At 39.1% G+C, this 25249-nt stretch overlaps 1 protein-coding gene across 10 annotated transcripts in view; it reads left to right on the plus strand.

Annotated features, from left to right (window-relative positions):
• The window catches only part of NRF1 (nuclear respiratory factor 1), a 145912-nt gene that overhangs the window by 82712 nt on the left and 37951 nt on the right, over window positions 1-25249 (plus strand). For 5 of the 10 annotated variants that reach the window (XR_006601404.1, XM_045062976.1, XM_045062981.1 and 2 more), the window contains exons 6-10: window positions 15639-15797; window positions 16627-16824; window positions 17435-17536; window positions 21360-21518; window positions 23989-24146. Coding sequence is in view for 9 of the 10 variants with exons in the window: in XM_045062976.1 (XP_044918911.1) it covers window positions 15639-15797; window positions 16627-16824; window positions 17435-17536; window positions 21360-21518; window positions 23989-24146 (776 nt within the window). In the remaining variant the exon portion in view is untranslated. The remainder of the gene's footprint in view (window positions 1-15638; window positions 15798-16626; window positions 16825-17434; window positions 17537-21359; window positions 21519-23988; window positions 24147-25249) is intronic. The other 5 variants (XM_045062980.1, XM_045062982.1, XM_045062978.1 and 2 more) reach the window with 4 other exon arrangements.

The following is a 25249-nucleotide window of genomic DNA, read 5'->3' on the forward strand; positions in this document are numbered from 1 at the left end:
TTCTTTAAGATTGGCAGTTTCCTCTGCCAGAAATGTTGTTCTCCCAGATCATTACGTGCTTATTAACCTTATCCTGTTCAAAGTCTGGCTCAGACGTCACCTCGTGAGACAAGCCTTTCTCAATTATCCCATCTAATGGAGCTTCTCCTTGCTACTGAGTCACTGCCCAGTCACTCCTATTTTACTGTCCTGGAAACACCGATTACTGCCTGAAATCATCTTCATTAACATGTATACTTACCTGCTATCTCTTCAGCTAGAATTCGAGAGCAGGGCCCTAGAGAGTTCTTGACTGCCATCCACTACAGCTCGCGGCACCTGAAGAACCTCTCAGTTCTAAATAACAGTATCTGTCCAGTAGATGACCTAAGAGTCAGAGTAAAACACATCCAGCGTGGTAGGTGCCTGGATTGGAAATCTCCTGAGTGCGTGGTTCCTGGCTGCAGACATGCACGCTGCTAATCAGGAGATGGCACTTTTTCCTGCTGAGTTTGAACCCACCACTTGGCCTAAAGCAATACATTAGTTTGTAAAGCTACATTGGGATCTTTTGCTTATTGGATTCACAAATCTTTCTGTGAACACTTGAAGAATATCTAAATAATGGTTCAGAAAGGAAAGCATTAGCTTAACTTTTTTCCTGTCACTTCATACCTATTATTCTATCCTTAAGACTGTTCTAATTAAAGAAAATAAGGAAAATTTTTTTTTTACCTGATTGATGTACGGAATCTACTCAGTGCCTCAGATACAAGGTATCTATAAGGTTAACTAAGCTTCTGATTAAGACTACTCTGTTAGGCATGTGAGGTGTTGTGCTCTCTCCTGTGCATATCAAAATTTAACCTTGTATATGTCACGCCCTCCAGGTAAGCAAGGATGTATGTCCATGGCATTGTTTACAATAGGAAAATCTGAGAACAAAGTGCTTGAATAAATTATAGTGGTGATGTTTAGAATTTACATGAGAAGATGAGCAGCTCCCAAAAGAGACCAGAAATTTTCTATTCAGTGAAATATTGGATACCAAAAATGCTGACGTTTTCTCTATTGCTGTGGGACAGAGTTCTGGTAGTTTTTAACTGCTTGTAAAAATAACATTTCTTATGTACTCTAATTCAAGTGCTTTATTTAGTACTTTGTTTAGTGCTTTGTATTGTGGTTCTTTGGGAGAGGGTTAGATTTTTTTTTCAGGGGATACATAATTGAGTTGATCAATTTCATTTGTTTAAAACATGCACACAAAACTTGTGCGCGCACGTGTGTGTATGTGTGTTGCATGTGTGTAAAACTTCAGAGCAATATAAACCTATTTACTCTCACACCATAATATTAACAGTGATTATCTGTGCATGGTGGCATTATGGGTGATGTTTATTTTCTTTGTCTAATAAGCATGAATTACTTTTTTAACCATAGAAACACAAAAAATATTTTCTTTATTTATATTAAACTTGAATTTTTTAAAGATTTTTATTGATTTATTTATTTATCTTTTTTTTTTTTTTAAGATTTTATTTATTTATTTGACAGAGAGAGATCACAAGTAGGCAGAGAGGCAGGCAGAGAGGGGAGGAAGCAGGCTCCCTGCTGAGCAGAGAGCCCGATGCGGGACTCGATCCTAGGACCCTGAGATCATGACCTGAGCCGAAGGCAGCGGCTTAACCCACTGAGCCACCCAGGCGCCCAAGATTTTTATTTATTTGACAGACAGAGATCACAAGCAGGCAGAGAGGTAGGCGGCGGGTGCGGGGGGAGCAGGCTCCCTGCTGAGCAGGGATCCTGATGTGGGGCTCGATCCCAGAACCCTGGGATCATGACCGGAGCTGAAGGCAGAGGCTTTAACCCACTGAGCCACCCAGGTGTCCCTAAACTTGAATTTTTTAAAGTATAAGTGTGTTGAACTTTATGTTGGGTAAAGATGTCAACACTCTCTTTATTTCTCTTATTTTTCTCTTCTATAGCTACGATGTTTTGGAAGGCACACTACTAAGTTATTTACAGGGGTATCTCATTTAATCCTTGCTCTCTAGAGGGTATATATCATTCCTCTTTTATAGTCAAGGAAGCAGAACTCACATGCGGTCAGTAGCCATGAAGGACTAAGTAAATTTAATTGGACACCAATTTTAGAATTCGGACCATATGGGTGATTCAGGACTTCCTTGAAGTGATAAAATTCCAGAATGGTAAAAGTGCACTGTAACAGAGCTGGACTTCGGTTAACCAGACAGCTCTATGCATCATCTTATCAGCACTGAGTGCAGTGGAAATAACTAATGTTTATATTGATGATCCTAACTCACAAACATAATTCTGTATGCAACCCTAAGATGAGTTCTCAGTCATCCAAAGAGTAAATTGTATTTGATACTGTTCTAATGTAATGTGTTCCGTTATTTTAATTCTTTACAAATTTGAGAATTAGTCTGGTTTTTACAGTTGGAAGGTCTAGTCTCTAGTCCCAGTCCTACCACATACAGCCCTGGCTCCCAGTTTTATCTTCTGAAAATGAGAATACTATATGCCCTCCTACTTTATGGAATCAGAGGAAGAAAAAACGAGGTATTATATGGGAAAGTGCTTTGAAAATGAAGGCATCACACAAAGATAGTATTGCCAATTATTAATACTAACTGTTTATATTACCTATATTAACTTTTGAGTAACCTGAACATATCATTTCTCACCCATTTTTCACTTACAGAAAGTTAGTGAACCTGGAATTTTTATTTGGCTCAGCAATGAAGTGGGACAATACAGGTGACAATATACTGAAAAACTGAGGCATAAAGAGAGGAAGCAATTTATGAAGCAAGTTAGTGACAAACAGAAATGGTATTAAAGGGTAGAGTCCTTACTGCCAGTGCTTTCTCTCTCTCGAACTATATTGTGATTACATTACTCAAATTGAGTATTTCAGCTAATCTATGCTAAACATTTACTGTTTTAAAGGAAATTTTTTTTTTTTTTTTTTTTTTAGGATTTTATTTATTTGACAGAGAGACAGCAAGAGAGGGAACACATGAATGGGCAGTGGGAGAGGGAGAAGCAGGCTCTCTGCTGAGCAGGGAGCCTGATGTGGGGCTCGATCCCAGGACCCTGGGATTATGACCTAAGCCAAAGGCAGGAATTTAATGACTGATCACACGGGTGCCCCTTAAAGACAACTATCACAATTGTCTCTTACACAAATTGAAATTACATATGATAGAATATCTTAAGTTCTGTGTGAACTAAATGCTCTTGTTCTTTTAGGAAGCAGCTCTGTAGTTTTTGTTGTTTTTTTATTAACTTTTGGTTTTGGTATACATATCATACTATGTTAGTAATAGAATGTTTACATAAACATTTACTTAGAAACAGAAACTGTTATAAACATATCTTGATCCTGATGAAGGGGTATGTGTGTGTGTGTGTGTGGTAAAAAATACATAGCTCTATAGTATTTTTAGTGCTAAAATGAAAACTTGCATTTCTAGGTACCTTTAAGAATAGTGGCTAGAACTTGTCCCATATCTGCCTATCTCCTGGCATAAGAGTTGAAGGAAGTTAAGATAAGACTTAGCAGAAGAAATCATTATTTTGTTGTAAATTCTGCAACCCCAGGATTCATTTGCAATGAAACAATGATGCCATCTTTTTCAGAGATTTTGAAAGCCAGGTTAGCAAAATTTTGTAGGATACTTCAGACCAGAAACCAGAAAATGGGCTAATTTGTGCTTCTCAAACTTCAGTGTTCATAAGAATTACCTGAGAGTCTTGTCATTTAAATTCAGACTGTGACTCAGTTGGTCTTGAGTGGGACCTGAGATTCTGCCTTCTAGCAAGCTCCAAGATGATGCTGGTGCTGTTGCTAATTCCAGACTGCACTTTGAATTTAGGAATTACATCGTTGCTTAAAGCCTTTAAGCAATGATTATGATTTTGCTAGTGAGCAGTCAGTTCTGCGCTTTACCACACTTGAGTCCAGTAGGATTCTCTTGTTCTTGGGAAGTTGTAAATCTTCTTGGAATTTGTCTTAGAAGAGATCCAGGCAAAAATTGTAATTATAGAAGAAACATCTCTGGAAAGAACAATACAGGATTCCCAGTTGAAATGCAGTCCTTTTTGAGACAAAGAAGGGCACTACATAATGATAAAGGGATAAAATCAGAAATTAAAGGAAGTAACACCTGACACCATAGAAATAGAAAGTATTATGAAAAATTATATGCCAGTAAATTGGACAACCTAGAAGAAATGGGTAAATTCATAGAAACATACACTCTTCCAAAACTGGATCAGCAAGAAATAGAAAATTTGAACATTTCCATTACTAGTTAAAACTGAATTGTTTTTTTAAAAAGTCTTTCAGGGTACCTGGCTGGCTCAGTCAAAAGAGTGTGTTACTCTTACCCTCAGGGTCCTGAGTTTGAGCCCCACACTGGGTGTGGAGATTACTTAAATGAATAAATAAATGCATACATACATACATATACATACTTCTAAAAATAATTAACAGGGGAGCCTGGGTGGCTAGGTTGGTTAAGTGTCTGCTTCCACTCTGGTCATGGTCCCAGGGTCCTGGGATCAAGTCCTGCATCAGGCTCCCTGCTCATCAGGTAGCCTGCTTCTCCCTCTTTCTCTGCTGCTCTCCCTGCTTGTACTCTCACTGTCAAATAAGTAAAATCTTTAAAAAATAAAAATAATTAACAATTAAAACAAGAAACAAACAAAAATCTAGGACCGAATGGCTTCATAGGTGCATTCTACCAGATTTTTAAAGAAGAGTTCTTTAAACTTTAAAAATTTGTTCTTAAACTATTCCAAAAAAAGGAGGAAGAGAAATTTTCAAATTCATTCTGTGAGGCCAGCATTACCATGATATCAAAACCAGAAAAAGGCACTACAAAAAGGAAAACTACAGGCCAATATCTCTGATGCACAAAGGTGTAAAAATCCTCAACAAAATATTAGCAAACTGAATTCAACAATACATTTAAGAAAAAATTCTTCACCATGATCAAATGAGATTTATTCCAGGAATGCAAGAGTGCTTCAGTATTCACAAATAAATCAATGTGATACATCCCATTAAAAAGAGGAAGGTTAAAAACCATATGATTATCTCATGAAATGCAGAGAAAGATTTGACATAATACAATATCTGTTCATGATAAAAACTTCAACAGATTGCTTTTAGAGAGAGTATACCTCAACATAATAAAGGCTGTATATGAAAAGTCCATAGATAACATCATATACTCAGTGGTGAAAAACCTTTTCCTCTAAGATCAAGAACAAGACAAGGATGTCTACTCTCACCACTTTTATTCAGCTTAGTACTGGAAGTCTTAGCCACAGTAATCAGACAAGAAAAAGAAATAAAAGGCATCCAGTTGGTGAGGAAGAAGTAAAACTGTCACTATTTGCAGATGACATGGTACTATATGGAAACCCTAAATACACCACCGAAAAACTATTAGAACTAATAAATAAATTCCGTAAAGTAAAGTTCCAGGAAACAAAATTAATATACAGAAATTATTGTAGTCTATACACTAATAACAAAGTAGAAGAAAGAGAAATGAAGAAAACAATTCCATTTACAATTGCACCAAAAAGAATAAAATACTTCAGAATAAACTTAACCAAGGAGGTAAAAGACTATATTCTGAAAACTATAAGACATTGATGAAAGAAATTGAAGAAAGAAATTGAAGACAACACAAACAAATGGAAAGGCATACTATGCTCATGGATTGGAAGAATTAATATCATTAAAGGGTGCCTGGCTGGCTCAGTTGGTAGAGCATGCAACTCTTAATCACAGGATCATGAGTTCAAGCCCACATTGGATGTGGAGCCTACATAAAATTCAAAAATTAATTAAATAATTAATTAATATCATTAAAATGTCCATACTACCCAAAGCAATCTATAGATCAGTGCAACCCCTATCAAAATTCCAATAGCATTTTTGACAGAATTAGAACAAATAATCCTAAAACTTGTATGGAATCACAAAAGACCCAAAATAGCCAAAGCAGTCTTTAGAGAGAACAACAAAGCTGGAAATATCACAAGTCCAGATTTCAAAATATACCATAAAGCTATAGTAATGAAAACAGTATGGGAACAACACAAAAATAGACACAGAGATCAATACAACAAAGAGCCCAGAAATAACCCCATTAATGGTCAATTAATCTGTGACCATAGAAGCAAGAATATTCAATGGGGAAAAGACACTTGGTGTTGGGAAAACTGGATAGCTACATGCAAAAGAATGAAACCTGACCACTTATTTTCACCATACATAAAAATAAAACTCAAAATGGATTAAAGACCTAAATGTGAGAGCTGAAACCATAAAACTATTAGAAGAAAACATACGCAGTGATCTCTTGGATATTGCCTTCACAACATATTTATGGGTGTGTCTTTTCAGGCAAGGAAAACAAAGCAAAAATAAACTATTGGGACTGTGGCAGAATAAATATATTTTGCACGCAAAGGAAATGGTCAACAAAACCAAAAGGCAGCCTACTGAATATGAGAAAATATTTACGGATGATATATCTGTTAAAGGGTTAATATCCAAAATATATGAAGAAGTTATACAAATCAATACCAAAAAACCCCCAACAATCCAATTTTTTTAAATGGGCAGAAAACCTGAATAGACATTTTTCCAAAAAAGACGTACAGATGGCCAAAAGACACATGAAGAGATGCTCAACACCACTCATTGTCAGGGAAGAAATCAAAACCACAATAAGATATCACTTCACACCAATCAAAATGGCTGGTATCCAAAAGACAGGAAATAAGTTTGGTGGTGATGTAGAGAAAATGGAACACTTACGCACTGTTGGTGGAAATGTACATTGGTGCAGCCACTGTGGAAAACAATGGAGGTTTCTCTAAAAATTAAAAATACTGGTACTCTGGGGCACCTGGGTGTCGCAGTTGGTTACACAACCAGCTCTTGGTTTCAGTTCAGGTCATGATCTCAGGATCGTGAGATTGGGTTCTATGCTGCCTGTGGAGCCTGCTTAAGATTCTCTCTCTCTCCCTCTTCCTCTGCCCCTCCCCACACCGCTTGCACTCTCTGTCTCTCTTTAAAAAAAAAAAAATGGCGCCTGGCTGGTTCAGTCAGAAGACATGCATCCCTTGATCTCTGGGTCATGAGTTAAAACCCCACGTAGGGTATAGAAATTACTTAAATAAAAAAACTTAAAGTTTTTAAAAAATAGAAATACCATGTGATCCAGTAATTCCACTACTGGGTATTTACCCAAAGAAAACAGAAATACTAATTCAGAAAGGTATATGCACCCCTGTGTTTATTGCAACATTATTTACAATAGTCGGGATATGAAAGCAACCTAAGTATCCACCCACAGATGAATGGATAAGGAAGAGGTGGTATATACACAATGGAATATTACTCAGCTGTTAAAAAGAATGAGAGCTTACCTTTTGTGACAACATGGATGCACCTCTAGGGTGTTATGCTAATGAAATAAGTCAGCCTGAGAAAGACAAATACTCTATGATTTCACTTTTATGTGGAATCTAAAAAACAAAACAGACTCTTAAATACAGAGAACAAACTGGTTGTTGCCACAGGGGAGGTGAGTGGGGGCATGGGCAAAATAGATAAAGGGGATTTAGAGGTACAAACTTCTAGTTATAAAATAAGTCATGGAGGTGAAACAATAGGGAATATAGGGGGACAGGATGGCTCAATGATTAAGCATCTGCCTTGATCCCAGAGTCTTGGGATTGAGCCCTGCATAGGGAGCTGCTTCCCCCTCTCCCTCTGCCTGCTGCTCCCCTTACTTGTGCTTGTGCGCTCTCTCTGTCAAATAAATAAATAAAATTTTTTTAAAAATAGGGAATATAGTCAATAATGTAATAACATTGTATGGTGACAGATGGTAACTACATTATTTGGTGAGTACTGAGTAATATTTAGAATTGTCAAACCAATATATTGTACACCTAAAACTAATATAAATATTCTATAGTAATTATACTTTTAAAAATTCTGCTACTTTTCCCTGTCTCTTCCCTTTCCTCACCTGAACTTACTGTCCTCCTCTTACTCTCACTGGGGCAGTCTTTGTTGCTTTAATATTCCCTTGGGCTGATGATGCAATAGGATAGTAATTCCTCACCAGTTTTCAAGAAAAACCTTCAGAAACATTCAGCACAGTGATTGCTTTATTAAGAAGAAGTTATCCACATGGCTTGACATGTTTTACTTTGAAAATATTAGTCAGCTGTCAGTTTAGGTTTTTTGAGTATTGTTTTGAAAAAGCATAGGTCTGGCCTCTTCTACCCAAAGAGTAGAAACATTAAAAGACAAATATTGTGTGTGATTCCACTTCTATGACGTATCTAGAATGGCCAAATTCATAGAGACAGAAAGTAGAATTTATCATGGCCAGGGGAAGGGTAGAAATGGGGAGTTACTGCTTAATGCATACAGAGTTTCTGTTTGGGATGATGATGAATGAATTCTGGAAGTCAGAGCGATGGTTGTACAGCATTGTGAATGCACTTAGTGCCACTGAATTGTGCATATTAAAGGGATAAATTTTATGCTATGTATATTTTATGATAAAAAAAATATTTATAGAGTGGTCTTCGAACTTGACCACATAGTAAAATCATCTGGAGAACTTAAAATTCTAGTGCCCAGGCCATACTCCAGAACAATTAAAACAGAATCTTTGGGGCCGAGATCCAGGCATGTATAGTGTTTAAACTTTCCAGGAGATTCCAGTGTGCAGCCAACTTTGAGAACCACTGTTGTAGGTAACAGTTCCAAACTGCTTCTCCCTACTGTAATGGCAAAATCTATATGCAAAGTAGGCCTTTTCTACCATCTAATTTATCAAAAAATGTTTATGTATATGATGACATTTTGTAAATACTAGGTAGGCAGGATGAGATTAAGAGACTAACAAATTTATTGGTAACAAAAGTATTGAATTCTTAAGTAGAACATAAGCATGTTTTGAGTAGAGTAAAAGAATAATGACATGTTTCAGAATACTAATAGAGGGGAATAGGCATATAAATTCTATATGCAGGTTACAACTAGACTAGAGGAAAATATTTACAGATTATATGGCAAAGTGTGGTAATATCCAGAACAGATTAATAAGAAAGAGATAATTAGAAAAAGAAGTAAAGCATTCTGAACAATTAACAAAAGAAAAATCAATAAATGTATAAAAAGATTCTCAATTTCATGTAATGAAAATTAAAATAATTATCATTTCCCCCACATTCAATGAATCGAAATAAGAAAGCTGGGTAACAAAATTTGAGGGAGGGTTTGGAAACTATAGGTATTGTGCATATTGTTAATGGGAGTGGTGTTGGCACTTTTTGGAGGACAATTTGGCAGTGTGTGTTAAAATGTTAAATGCAGGGGTATCTGGGTGGTTCAGTAGGTTAAGCATCCACCTCTTGATCTCAGGGTTGTGAGTTTAAGCTCTGAGTTGGTTTCCACACTAGGCATGGGGCCTACTTAAAAAAAAAAAATTAAATGCGTATGCCACCTAACCAGCAATTTCACTTCCCTGCTAGAAACCCACACCTGTGCACAAAGAAACATTTTTACAAGCACTGTAAATAACCTAAATGCTTATCAGCAGGAGAATGGTTAAAGAATCGGAAAATCTATATCATGGATACTAGGGAACTACTTTTTAAAAATGAGATTTTTCTAGTTGCACTACCACGAGAAGATCTCTGTGACAATATGTTGAGTGGATAAAGTGAGTTTTAGTAAAATATGTACAATATGGTACCATTTGTGTTTTCTTCCATCACATAAAACTGCTTTTCAGGGGCGCTTGGGTGGTTCAGTCAGTTAAGGGTCTGCCTTTGGCTCAGGTCATGATCCCAGAGTCCTGGGATCAGGTTCTGCATTGGGCTCCCCACCCAGCAGGGAGCCTGCTTCTCCCTCTCCTTCTGCCTACTGCTCCCCCTGCTTATGCTCTGTGTGTGTGTCAAATAAATGAAATCTTTTTAAAAAATTAAAAAAAAATAAAACTGTGCTTTCCATCATGTATTCATGTAAACGCATAGAATTTGGTGTGTAAGTAGGGATATTCTGCTGCTGACAGGTGACTGCATTGGGAAAGGCAGATGGAGAAGAGGACTTAGTTTATCTAGATTTTTGTACAGAAGAGTACAGCTGAGATGAGGTAGCAGAAACGGACCAATCTGAAACTCCTTCAAAGGGAAGATAGAATTTTAAGAGCAATTTGATGAACACGAGGGAACAGTTTGATAGGTTGATGGGGTGCGAAGACAGCAGAAGGGTTGGCTTGAGAGAAGAGTCTCGAAATGAGTGTCTTCATTAACTGTCCCTCCTATTCTCTGAACTTATCTTTCCTCCCAAACTTGTTCTTCCCATGTTTCTGTGGGAATGTGTTTTATGGGGAAATGAGATTAAAAGGAACCAGTGTTTCTGCTGGGACTACAAGGGAATGGAGGATATAGGATTGGTGTTTCTAATAAGGAAAGTCACTTTCATTATCTCTATGAACAGAGGTTGGTGGTAGAAACAAAAAAATCATTTTGCTTTTGCTTTCTAATACCCTTTAAATATCAATTTGAATGTAATTGAATCTGTTGACCTGAAAGGTCATGATTTAAAATTAAAATCATGAAGGCACAGTCTGAAAATTCCCCAGTCTTCCTCCTTTGCCACGTTCCTGTTTCCCTGTAGTCTATAGAAAACATCACCTGCCAGCACAGTTTTATTTCAGCAGCCTTCTCATGAAATTTGTTATGTATAATCTCATCTTTTTAATGGAGGGGGAGTTGGCAAACATTTTGAGAAGCCTTTTCTTGGTAACTGAATCAAAATAGACACTAGGGGCCACAAAAATCCTAGACTCTGGTATAAGCAAAGATAGAATGAGAGCAGATGGGCATTTGGAAATATATAAGGGTAATGCATTATTGGACAGCAAAGAATTTACTGAATTTATAAGTGGAAAATTTCTAACATAGTGAGAATTCTCTCATTTTGGGTGGATTAAACTTTTTAGAATTTCAGAAAATCTTTTTTGAAAACATCAATGGTTTCCACATAATCTTTACTCTTGACTGACACTAGCAGGAATTTATCTTTTTTTTTTTTTTCCTGAATGTGCCCTGGAAGGAGTGGTACTTTCTACTGTTTGCTGGTCTGGGGTGGGTTTACTGACCAAACAGGGCACTTTAAGCCCATAGAGAACCCTAAATCAGAATGAGAGACTGGGAAAGCTTGTTGCGGCCCAATTAAAGGACAGCCTGAGAGGGTAGGCTTTACCTTTGCTGATCCTGTTGATTGTCTCCTCTGGGGATTAAAGACAAACCTTCCCTAACAAGCACATTGAGTAGCTTGGGTTTCCAAAACTCTCCAGGACCAGTAATTAATCCAACTGGTAATGAGAGCACAGTGCTGAATTCTGGAAAGAAATCATTTAACTCTTTCTATACTGAATAATTCATTTTCCCTTATTTATAATGCCTTTTAGCCTGAGCACTGTTTATTTGGGACAGTATTAAATAATAGTCTGATGGAAAATCATCTTTTTCAGTGAAGTCACGTCATTTTCGTGCATTTAAAAGCAAAGAATGGTCTTTGTCCCCCAAATGTACAGACATGAAAAGTGAACTTTTATAGTAGAAAGCACTTTTTAACCTCTTGTTTTGATATGGGGGCAGATTCATATAGTTGATAATTAGTAAAAAGTTAAAATCTACTTCTGAATTAGAACTTGTATACCAGCAGTTATATTTCACTCAGATCCCATTTTTAAATTTCTGATGGAGTTTTGCCTGTGGTTGCAACCTTCCCCATCTGTTGTTTGTTTCTCCTACTCTCTTCTCAAAGACTTTGAGACATTTCCCATCCAGAGATTTCTAGCACATGGAACATCTCTGACAGGCTGCCTAGTTCCAGTTCTCTCTTCTAATTAATGATTACACTTGAGTCCCATTTTCTGATGACTTTCATTCGTAATCTGCTTGTACACTTTTTTTTTTTAAGTGCTCCAAGATCCCACAGAGCAAATCACCTGAGCCATCTGTGCATTGTGGTGTGCTGGTAACAGCTTGCTTCCTCAGGACACGGAATTGGCCCTGATGGTCACTTTTTGATTCCAGCATTCTTTATTTCTGATCTTCAACCATGTTTACATGATACATATAAACTCATTCTTCTGCTTCCTTCTGCCTTTTCCACCATACCCACCATACCGGACATGAAAAATGGAGGATAAGTGCCTTTCCATACATCACGGTGTGTTTAGTACTAGAAAACTGTTTCAGAACATTGACTTTTTCTTTGAATTTAAGAAAAGAGCCGATGACTGAAGTAATAATAAAACTGCTGTTAAGTCAATGCAACATGTGTATATCCCCACTATCTCTGATCCTTTGAATTGACCTGTATATTTACATTATCATTTTGCAGTTGAGAACATTAAGATTCAGAGGGGGCTGGGGTTCAGGGCCAGCTCTCTGAGTCTAGAGCTTGTGTTCTTACTACTGATTGACAAGAAGTTGACTCGAGAAGTAGTCAGGAAATATTTCACAAAGAATGTGGGATTTGCTGGGCAAATAAGGAATGAGTGTCGGCATTGGAGTGGTAGCTTGAGAAGGTACTCCAGTAAGGGGAACAAATTGAAAGGCATAGATGCAGGAATGAGTTTAGTTCTTAAGATAGTGCAGAGACTCACCCAAATAGGACCAAGGCTGCCTGTTGTCAATTAGCAGGAACTGAGTGTGCTGGGAGGCCGGATTGTGCTGGAAGAGCTAGACAGAGGAGTCTAGTTTGGTTGCTAGGAGTGAGAAGCCGTTTAAAAGTTAACACTTAGGGGGCACCTGGGTGGCTCAGTGGGTTAAGCCACTGCCTTCGGCTCAGGTCATGATCTCAGAGTCCTGGGATCGAGTCCCGCATCGGGCTCTCTGCTCAGCAGAGAGCCTGCTTCCCTCTCTCTCTCTGCCTGCCTCTCCATCTACTTGTGATTTCTCTCTGTCAAATAAATAAATAAAATCTTAAAAAAAAAAAAAAAAAGTTAACACTTAGGAAAACCTGCCCGTCAGGGATGCATGGGATGCGGAAGAAAGGGGAGAACGTGTTGTTCCTCAAACCAACTAGAAGGATGCACTAGCCTTGGGCTAGGAATGGGGATGAGGTGGGTATGGAGAAGAAGGGATGGAGAGCACAGACATTTCAAAGAAGAAAGAATTGAACTTGCAGTGAGTAGCTAGGTGGGTGTGGAAGGAAAGAGGTAAAGCTGACTGAGATTTTGAGCTTGGCTGTCTAGGGAATGAAAGTGGGGTTCTACTAGCAAATACTAAGACAGGTGGATGGAGAGAAGGCAGAGGAGGGTTTTAAGTGCATAGGTCGGTGCTCTGCCCACACTTCCTATAACCTGTGAGTCCTTGCAACCCAGTGAAAGCCTGATGGGAGAGAGCCAAAAAGCAAGACAGGATGGAAGGTGTCTATCACCAGGTGCCAGGGTGACCCAGAGCTGAGGGGTGTGGGAAACTATGATGGGAATGGGTGTGGGATCAAAAGCTGAAAGTCGTCAGAATCGGAGAATGTATGGAGTTCCAGGTGGGACTGGAGTGGTCTCTGTCCGCCAAGTGTTTCTGATGGCCTGTTTCTGAACTCTGTAGTCTTATGTTAATTTAGAGCTCTTGAGCCGTACATTGTTATCTCCAGACTGCCAGGTCTGGATATACAGAACTCTCCTTTTGGAGAGTGCTGTTGGGTTTAAAAGAAAAGAGATACTCGTGAAAGTGTGTGATATCAGTTTATTTGGCATCCGAGAAAGCCATTGTTGTTTTTTTCCTTTTTCCACCCTTGAAGAAAAGCAAATATTGTGTGTGAGGGTTAAGCCTTTTCCTTCTCTCTGTATCTGAGGCAAGAAAAAAACGGAGTCCCAGAAAAGCAGAATAAAGGGGAAAATGACTTTGAGATGCACTTTCTTAAAATAACTGGAGGAGTGACCTCATGAGCCAGCTGATAGCCTGGGTTTGCAAATGGATACTTTCTATTAGCCTACTGCTCGATGCCGCAGAGCCAAATATATATGGAGTGTATTATATCATATCCTGTAGGCAGGAGACTGTCTGGGAGAGGCAGACTTGGGGAGGTGAAAGGGTTGAGGATGTAAACACAATCAACCAGAGCTCTCCTTGTTCTGGGAAGCTTTACTGATTTGGGTTCATGATTTCCTATTATATAATAATTGGTGTCAGCTTCTGGTGAAATAATATTCAAATAAGAATACCTGATACCTTAGTAGGCTCTTGAATACAGAAGTGGTGCTGCATTCATTCTCCCATTAATACTTGACCATTCCCATTTCTGGCTTCTTTTTCTCTTTTATCGCTACAAGCTCATGTCCTTGGGTATGACCCATTGATAAAATTGTCTTCTCCTTTTAGTCTTGAGCTGTTGGGGCAGTGTGGATGTGTCCTTAGTTGGAGGGTGCTGCTTCTCTCTGGAGTGTTGCAGAGGTTAAAAGGAAAGCAGTAGGTTCGGGGAGGAACATTATAACTTGATAAACTGCTTCTCTTGCCAAAAATCATCGTCAGCAATTAAGAGTATTCACAAAGTAAGCTCCCCTTCCCCTCCAACGCACATGCTTAGTGTGGTTACTGTGCCAGGAGAATGGCAGTTGTCTCTGGTTTAACACCATGCCTGGTCTGGATTCGATTTGTGAAATAAATCTGGATGAAGTCCACAGTGTGTTTAAGATCACTGTGTAGGTATGTCTGACTCAGACATGGGCCTAGCATACCAGAAACTTTCTGGAAAAGCTTTAGGGTTATTTTCTCTTTTTCTGAAGTAGAGCCTACTTCCCATTTGTAACCAGCCACCTTCCTGAATGCTCTTACTGTTTATGGTAGTTTTTAATATGATTCTCTGGGGTTTCCAGATGCATGGTCGTATCATCTACAAATAGTGATGATTCTACCTGCTCCTCACCTTTTATTTCTCTGATCTGCTTGCCCTGCTCACTACCTCCAGAACAATGTTGAAAACACATCGGCTTTGTTTGACACCTTAAATGTGTGGAAGGTTGTAGAAGGGAAATGAGGGAAATAGCATCCATACAGTATCTTAGGAAGAAATCACAGTTGGTGGCTGATATTCTTGATCTTCTAGGGCCAAGTCATTGAAATACAGCTTAGGGCATGCCTCACCGACATATGTATAATTCTCAGCCCCCCATGGAGCTATGGTATTCTGTGGAAAACAATGGGTTCTCATCAGTCACATCTTGGAATTCTCTGAGACCCTCCAGGAAAGCTCTATGTTTTATTATCTTAGAATTTAGTGGAGGGACGCCTGGGTGGCTCAGTTGTTAAGTGTCTGCCTTCAGCTCAGGTCATGATCCCAGGGTTCTGGGATCGAGCCCCACATCGGGCTCCTTGCTCTGCAGGAGGCCTGCTTCTCCTTCTCCCACTCCCCCTGCTTGTGTTCCCTCTCTCACTGAGTCTCTCTGTCAAATAAATAAATAAAATCTTAAAAAAAAAAAAAAAGAATTTGGTGGAAGACACAGGCACATCTCAAGATGTTTTTCATGACTGCTAATGACCACACTCTTGTCTTCTAGGCCCAGCTGCGGGCATTTATTCCAGAGATGCTCAAGTACTCCACGGGTCGGGGAAAGCCAGGCTGGGGCAAAGAAAGCTGCAAGCCCATCTGGTGGCCTGAAGATATCCCATGGGCGAATGTCCGGAGCGATGTCCGCACAGAAGAGCAAAAGCAGAGGGTGAGGGTTTCTCAGACCTGAGTAGCTTATTGCTTTTCCACTCTGAATCAACTACCTCAATTTTGGGGATTCCACTTCTTGTGCTAAAAAAGTCTAAAAATGTATGTGTGAAAGTCAAACCTGTCTCCCAAAGAGGTTTGCTGTTGTCTGATTTATAGCCTTTCCCATTCCATCACTTCATCTCTATCAAGACTCGGGTTGGGACCATGAGTTTACTGTGCTCTCTGCCTACTTGCCTTTTGGAGCAGTTTTAATATTATGAGGTGCTTGGAAGAACTGAAGAAACGTTAAGAAAAAGTATTAAGCACTTTGAAGACTTAGAAATGTCCTTATTTCTAGTTAGCAGGAACCACTGTTGAAAAATATAAATATAGAATTAAAGAGATGACAAGTTGGTTGAGGCTGCTAATAATGATACTTCTTTTTTATTATAAAGATGGACTCAACTAGATGTCATCCCTTGCTTTTTCTGCAAATTGTTTTTTAGTTATCCTGGAAGTTTATTGAGAATCTTAATATAAAATTCTTGACAAAAGAGTAACCTTCTTTTGTGAGAAGTTTAAGATTTGGCGTCAGGTTAGAAGAGTATAAAACCCAAAAGCTAAACCAGACTTTGATCAGGAAGGAATCTAGTGGGAAATTTTTGATGCTTGATGCTGAGTTTCTTTGTGCCACAATAGGTCTAAGGGAAATAACCCTAAGGGAGCTTATTCTGTACCGGCTTGGTGTGGTTTGGTTTGATAAATAAGTACCTGCTTATTCCATAGTAGGGCTGAATAACCAACATTCTTTGTGACTTTAATGTGGTTGTCTGGTCTTTTGGTGACAGGTTTCATGGACCCAGGCACTACGGACCATAGTTAAAAACTGTTATAAACAGCATGGGCGGGAGGACCTTTTGTATGCTTTTGAAGATCAGCAAACACAAACACAGGCCACAACTACACACAGTATAGCCCATCTTGTACCATCACAGACCGTAGTCCAGACCTTTAGTAACCCTGATGGCACTGTCTCACTTATCCAGGTAAGTAAACCTATGTTATCAGATTGTGGTTTGTGAAGTAGATCGGTGGGCACTTCGCCTCAGACTGGAGAAAGTTTTCATCATGCAAACTCTTAATTAACTTTTTATAGCTCCCCAAAGTCTTTCTACCTGAAATTGGTTTTTTAATAAGATTTTAAATTGTCTGCAATTTGTTAAATACAGGGCCATCGATAGCTTTTTCTGGACATTTTCAAAACAAAGCACTGTAAAAATGGCTTCTTTTGTACTGTTTCATTCTATCAGGGACAGGAACTATCCCTTCGGAATTACCTCTCCTGAGGTAAAACTCAACTTGATGGTAGATGGGGAACCTCTAAAATTCAAATCGGGGTGAAAGTAGAAAGTTGGTTGATGGACGCTAGTTACCAGTGGTGAAATATGCTAGCTTCTAATATTGATTTATTGGGTTGAAATAGAATTCTGAAACTCATGTAAGTGTCTGAGATACGATTTTAGTAACTCACTTCACATTACAAAGCGTATTAATCATTACCTGTGCTGAATTTGGGATTACATAAATCTTAACTTCCGAATAAAGGAGAGGTAGAAGGATCCATCCACTCACATCACTCTCCGTGTTTTTCTTTAGGTTGGTACAGGGGCAACAGTAGCCACATTGGCTGATGCTTCCGAATTGCCAACCACAGTCACTGTTGCCCAAGTGAATTATTCTGCAGTGGCTGATGGAGAGGTAAGAAAGAGGATTTGGTCTGCATTGACTTAAATACATAAATGTATAGGTGAGGGAGTAGTTAGGGTCCAGAAGATTAAAAAGATCGGGTAGCCAGTACATCTGTAGCATTATTTTATTTAAGCTTTTTAAAACATCAGGCCATGACAGTTTTACAAAATATCTTATGCCGTGTATATTAACTGTAATAATTGAAATTCATAGGCCTTCATGATAGACCTGTCAGAAACTTATAATTTTATATTTGCTATATAGCATTTTATATAATACACAATAAAAAGAGATTATCCATGTAATACTTTTATGCTGTGAATCCCAAAGATTTAATCATTGGGCTCTATTAAAAAAATTTGATCATTAAGAGTGGAGCTACTAAAGAATTCTTTGGAGGGATAAAAATATTTGTAAATCAGTGGCCATGATTTACTACATTTTAAATATGCCTTTGAAAAGACTTTATGAGAAAATCCTTCTCTACCAAAATCAAGGTAATTATGGGATGTTAACCTAAAGGTAGTGAACCTTAATTGAGCACTTGGTAAGTGAAGTGCTCGACCCTATTAAGAATAGATTCTTTACTTTATAGATAAGAAAACTAAGACTTGCCCAGAGTCACAAAGGATTGAAGCTGAGTAATGCATTTGGAAAATGCTGTCCAGGCTCTGAAGCCTAAGCCATTTGTGGGGTTCAGGAAAGGGTTCATTAAGGCACTGTGGGCCTTTCCCCTAAGGTACCAGTGTGGCATAGCCCTTGAAAAATAGCTAACAAATGTCAACAAGCAGTATTAGAAATAAAGCTAAAAATATGATCTCACCCTTGTTCACAACCATGGGGCATTTCCACTCAGAACACCATAAAGTCATTTTCATGTGTACAACTCTGGAAAGGGAGAGAACTGAGAAAGTTCTCATGGCTAGTGAGTTGAAGAGAAACACAGCCAGGCTCCCCGGTCAGCCAACAGGAAGTGAGCCCCTGTTGTGCTGTGCTGTGCTGACGTGTTAGAAGTGTGGAGTGGCGTACACAGGAACCCTGTTCTCCAGATGCTCCTCCTGTCTCTCCACTGTGTGGGGGAGAAAAGTGTCTCCATAGATGGACTCTGGCCCATGCCGTAGATGCTGCAAAGTGGTCTGTGCCTTCAGGAGAGAATGTTTCCAGCTAGGGAGTCTGAGAAAGTTTGGAGGCAGGAACAGCAGTTGGTTTTACAGTATAGAAAAGTGACAGTCAAGAGGATATTTACTTTTATAAGTATATATATATAAATATATATATATATATATATTTATATATATATAAGCATCATGTAAGAGTATGGATCAGTTGAAGGAAAAATTCATCAGTCCCCAGACGCTAGAACTGGAGGACACTAGACAACACTAGAACTTGACGTATGAAAGAGATAGAAAAGACAGTGGTGGGTACATTCACAAGACTTTTTACTCTCTGACTTAATCAAAGTTATCAACCATATCTACCTACCAAGTGTTTCCTGATACTATTTAAAGAAAGCAGCTCTTTGTTTCTTAAACATATCCCTAGAGACGAATTCTTTGAAGCCCATTTTACTAAATAACTTCACATATATAGTGGTCAGTTAATTCAGAAGTTCACAGAAAAATATGAAGAATTTTTTTAAAAATCTCAGTGACTTATCTATGGCATATTTTAGTACATCATTTTTAGTCCTCTATTGTAGGAATGGGTGAATGACAGAAATAGCCTGCTGGTAAATACCCAAATTCATACAGATTTTTTTTAAAAAACGTAACTCTTTGCACACTTAGAATGAGACAAAAATGATATGAAGAGAAGCAGCACAGGTTATCTCAGAAAGTGACAAAATGTTTTAGATTTTGTAGCATGATTTATTTGCCTTCTCATTCCTCCTAGATGTTGACATGGTTGTTAGCATGTCAGTTTTGAGCCCTAAGAACTGGAATTACTCAAAATATCTCACTGCTTAGGGCAGATAAGACCACATCAAGTTAATGAAACATTGTATCAGATGATTCAGTAAAAACATCCTATGGCCTTGTATTTACCATCTTTTCTTACAAGGAAGAGAAAGTACTTTACAAAAATAAATGATACCTCTACTTTTAGAAGTTTAGAAGTTCATTTTGTTATCCTAACCTTGCCAGTGAGAGTTCTTACCATTAGACTACACTGCCTCAACATCCAGTTAATTACATTTAGTTAAATTTATTAGAAGGACCATTGGGGGCCAGTCTCTTCTGGTAATATATGGTCTCCCAAATCTGTTTGAGTACTCTCTGTCCTGAGAATACCCAGTAATCTAAGTACAGTTGACCCTTGAACAACATGAGAGTTAGGGGTGCAGACCCCCCTGTTGCAGTCAAATTCACATATAACTTTTTGATTCCCCTAGAACTTAACTACTTATAGCCTAGTATTGATCAGAGGCCTTACTGATAACACAGTCAATTAACACATGTTTTATATGTTATATGTATTATACACTATATTCATACAATAAAGCAAGCTAAAGAAAATGGTATTTTAAAAAACATAAGGAAGAGAAGAGTGTTTATAGTACTACACTGTATTTATTTTTTTTAAAATCCCCCCCAAAGGGACCCATATAGTTCAAACCTGTGTTGTTCAAGGGTTACCCATAGCTACAAAGAAACAAAAAATCTCTAACTTTAGTCACCTTAAAACTCATTAAAGATGCTATAAGTTACATAGACACTATAAGTTACATAGACATTTAGAAATGAACAAGGAAATAGGGGTGCCTTGCTGACTCAGCAAGTTCGGGGCCCACGTTGTGAGTTTGGGCCCCATGTTGGGCAAAGAGATTTCTCACATGAATACACAAACTTTAAAAGAAGAGAGACTTTTGGGGCACTTGACTGGCTCAGTCAGAAGAGCATGCGACTCTTGATCTCAGGGTCATGAGTTCAAGCCCCACAGTGGGCGTGGAAAATACTTTAAGAAAAAAGGGACAATGAAAGAATTTTAAAATAATATGAAATAAACTATCTTGATTTCAAAATATTTAAATAATTTCAGTTTTGATGGCGTACTTACAAAGGCAAATGGGTTTGAGAATTTATCCTGTCGTGTGATAAGTCCACCAATTGGTAGTGGTGATATTCATTGCACTTAAGTGTCAGAAGTCAAATTTTGAAATAGAGTAGTATCTGATCATAATATGGTTCTGTTAGAAGAAGAAGAAACAAGAATTGAAGACATGAATTTTAAGCTGAACCATTCCACATGTAATGGTAGCACAACTTATTCTAGATGGTTTTTTTAATGAATATCAGTGTACCTCAAATATAAGTAGGCTGAAGTACAAGCAGGAAAACATGAATAAAGGAATATGTTCTCCATCCTGCCATTCAGTAAACACTTTCTGAGCCCTGTGCCATTTACTGAGATTTGATAGACACAGGAAAATAAAGACTGCTCTTGCTCTTAGAGAGCACACAGGTAGGTGGTAGAGAAAAGACACATCATAGCACAAAGACAATGAGGTAAGGATCCAGAGGAAGCAAGCCCAGGGTGCTATGGGACACAGGAGAGGTCCTGAGCCTCGGACCACAGGGGAGTGGAAGGAGTTGTCTAGGCTCCTTCAGGTTCCCCTGAGGTCAGACTAGAAGCGAGGGTGGGAGTTGTGTTCCCATCCAAGGGAACAGCACATGCAGTGTGTGGCTCCATGAGCGTGTGGACGGGCCTCAGTGGTTCACTGTAGCTAGAGGGATAGAGTAACCACAGTTTGAAGGGCCTCATTGGAGTGGGTCTCTCAAAAAAAGCATTGATGCTAACTGTACATCCTCTGAATATCTTTCCCTCCTAGGGCTTGGGGCCCTTTCTCTGGGACATGGTGACATCCGGCATAGATAACCACACAGTGGCTCCCAACAGATGGAAAGGGAGAGCAACAAGAGCTCAAGCAAATACAACTAAAGCACTGAGACTGAAGAATAGGAAATTCCAAAGAAATGTTAACACCCAAGTGATTTATTTATCACCTGCCATTATTCTGAATAGAAATTTCTTCTTCTGCTTCTTCTTCCTACTTCCTCTCTACCCTTTGCCACCATCCATTAATCTTTCATGCCATATAATTTAACTTCCTTAAAGTATACTGTATATGGCAACTTTCTAATACCATTTTTGCTACAAATACAGTTGTAACTAAATGTGTATACATTAAATTGCTGCCAACGGAGTCTGAGTATTGGGAGAGCCGCACAGGCCCAGCTCTGCAGTGGGATGGGCAAAAATACAGAGGGGCAGATCTGGAAAGAGGAAGACTGTTTAATGGCAGAAGGTGACAGGGCCTGGCCAGCTCTGGTTGGTGTTTCGAGGGGAATCATAGACCATCTACAAATTGGCAGTGTAACTTGCCATTAAAAGTGGCATCATTTGCAGTGACACTCGCCAGAGTAATGAAATCAAAGCGATATTCATTCTTGGGAAGCCAGAGTTTTGTGAGTTCCTGAGTGGGCAACTTTGCAGCTCTGTGGGGAGGAAATGGGCTGTCTCCGCCTCTTAGAGATGGGCTCCGGAGGCGTGCTGGCCTTGCCCGCTGCCCGTGAGGACTCAGGACAAGTACTAGGGCAGTTCAAAGGAATGTCCCATTTTCTGGGAGGCTTTTGACAAGCATTTTGAGAAGCACTATCATCGTCTCAGTATGGTAATAGAAAAGCAGGAGGCACTTTAAATATCTGCCTCTCCTGAGCTTGGGACACTTTCTTTGGGAAAAAGTTGACCTGCAAGCACAAGCTCTCTACTCTCTGGGCCCGACCCATGTGATCAGGAGCCCCAGGAGCGCCAGCAAGCACGGCTAATGTCCTGAGACCCCAGTCCATGGAGATACTGTACCTGAGCGCACTGATTTATTACCATCCAGATTTTGAATAGAAACTGATTTCACTGCCCCTGCTGCTTTTTGTTTTTGAGGGGGAATAACTGATCAACTGTACTTACTGAGCAAAATGGACTGAAGTAGCTAGATACAGGTATTCGGGACTGAGAAATCTCAAAATGCAGAGCATTATACTAAAAGCAGTGGTTCTCAATTAGGGTACAGCCCCTGCCCCAGACGTCTGATAATGTCTGGAGATGTTTTTAATTGTCATGACTAGGGGGGTCCTGTTATCATCTAGTGAGTGGGCAGAAGCCAGGGGTGCTGCTAAACATCTTAGAATGCACAGGACAACTCCCCCCCACACACACCCTTACTCCCCCCTTTACAGCAAGGATTCATCTGGCCTCAAATGTTAATAATGCCAATGCCAAGATAACCCCTGTCCCTGATCTCACAGAACTAAATTTTAGTCTGTTCTCTCACCAGATAAAATTATTTTTTTAATATTTTATTTTGTTTCTTCGTAATTCCTCTCCACTAAAAGGAAAGCAGGTTTTGCTACATTTTAAAAAAAAAAAAAAGTTTCCTGAATTTGGCAGTTTCCATCAAAAAATTAAAATACAAAATAACTTTAATATACAATCCCACCTCTAGGAATTTACTCCATAAATAGACTCCCATAAAATATATAACATAGTATGTAAAGATACTCATCACAGTACTGTTTGTAAGAGCAAAAGGCGAGAATCATCTTAAATGCCCATTAAAAGATGGCTGATTAAATAAATCATGGGGTGCTTATATACTGCAAATGTGCAGCCATCATTATGTGTCATGAATGAATGAAACAGTTTTATATGTTCTGGAATAGAATCACTTCGGACATGTATTGTGGGTGAAACAAGCAAGGGCCAAAGAGATAACGTAGAATAAGCTGCCATTTTTATTTTTTACAAGGTCGTAGAAAGGGGGGAAGTAGGGAGTGTGTATGTATATAAATATACTTGCACAGAGAGAGAATATCCCTGCAAAGACACATAAGAAATAGGTAACAGTGGTCACATCTGGACAAAAGGTTGAGAATACTGGCATTGCATATCCTTTGGTATCATTTGAATATTTTTAGAATTATAATTACTGTTTGTTCAGAAATTCTAACTTTTGAATGTTATGATTTATTCAAAGTTATTTTAATCTGAGCCATAGTAATATATTACCTAATCAAAAGAATTCAAAAGAGTAGGTAATGCATTGATATGGCTCAGATAATTCAAAAATTATTTAAAAGTATACATTGGAAAATCTGGCTTTCTCTCTCCTATCCAACCTCTTCCCACAACTCCCCTCTCACCCCCCATACATGGAGGAAGATATTTTCAGTGGTTTCTTTTGTGTCCTTTTGGAATTTCTTTGCGCATATATAAGCAAATGCAAATAGATTATTCTAATATCCCCTTTTTTAGACACGAAAGATAGCATACTAAAAACCCTGTCCTGTGCATCGTAGGTCATGGTAATTTAAAAATGTGTGTGTGATTGGCCTAGCTCGTAGCAGTTTATTATACTCCTTTTGTGACTTTGATTCTTTACTGTCATGTCCTTTCTGCCTCAGGTGGAACAAAATTGGGCCACGTTACAGGGAGGTGAGATGACCATCCAGACAACACAAGCATCAGAGGCCACCCAGGCGGTGGCATCATTGGCAGAGGCCGCGGTGGCAGCTTCTCAGGAGATGCAACAAGGAGCTACAGTCACCATGGCGCTCAACAGGTGGAGGCAGGGCTGGGGGAGTAAATGAGGATGGTGAATCTGTCCCTACCTACGGGTTGTGGAGAGAGATGTTGTACCTCAGTCTGTCACAAATGGTGTTTGGAGCTTAACACTCGCGGTCCCTAGGTACTGTCCTTCTCATCAGCCTCACTCACCTCGTTACTGCCCCACCCGACCCCGCCGCAGCTAGTCCAGCCTTCTGGCTTCCAGCTCAAGCGTGCTGCTGCAGGGCCGTTGACCGTTCTGCTGTTTCCTATCTTGTACCCTTTATCAGACCAAAAACAGCAAGGTTTGAGTATTTGGGGTTTTTCAAGGGACCAAAGGATATAATAAAGCAAGAAGCTTCAGGACTGATTTTCCATTTACCCTACAGAACAGATTGCTTTTAGTCATGCTTTCACGCCTACAAAAGAAACTACTTTTTGTTAGAGGCATTAATCCATGTTGTGGCTGGTTGAGAGCTGATTTCACTGGCTTTTCAGGAAATTTGTTTCCCCTGCTTATCAGTGACTTTGAGCTGAGTTTTAGATTTTTAGGAAAAATAATTGAAGTATTTTTCTTCAGGTATTAAGTTTAAGAAAGGTGCTGCAGAATGGGATACTCCAGCGAGAGGGAGTTTCCCAAACTATATCATTCCCTGCTTGGTTCCTTCTGTTGGTTGTTGATAGAAGAGATCATCCCTGTATCATTCTTTTTCTTCTTCATTACTACATAATTTTATTTTCAGTGGACCCAGGCATTTTACCTAATAATTAAGAGTGTGGGTCTTGAAGCTAGACCACCTGGGTTTACACTGCAGCTCTGTCACCTACTAGCTGTTTGACCTTGGATCGGTTACTTGAACTCAGTGCCCAGGCTTTCCTCTTCTGTAAAATGCGACTAGTAACAATAGCTCCCTTATACGGTTATTATGAGAACTGAGAAAGATAGTGCACGCAAGATCCTTAGACCAGTGCCTGGCATATGGTAAGGGTATGGTCCCCGTTATGTGCAGCAGCTGTTAGCCTCACATTTAGTCCCTGAATTCTGACCTATCTGTGCTCCACTGGGTAAGGTCCTAAATACGGAGGACTGAGATACAATGTCTGCCCTCAAAGAGTCAT

The sequence above is a fragment of the Mustela putorius genome, unplaced genomic scaffold (genome assembly GCF_011764305.1).
Source record: "Mustela putorius furo isolate JIRA1106 unplaced genomic scaffold, ASM1176430v1.1 tig00003845_pilon_pilon_pilon, whole genome shotgun sequence".
NCBI classification, from domain to species: Eukaryota; Metazoa; Chordata; class Mammalia; order Carnivora; family Mustelidae; genus Mustela; species Mustela putorius.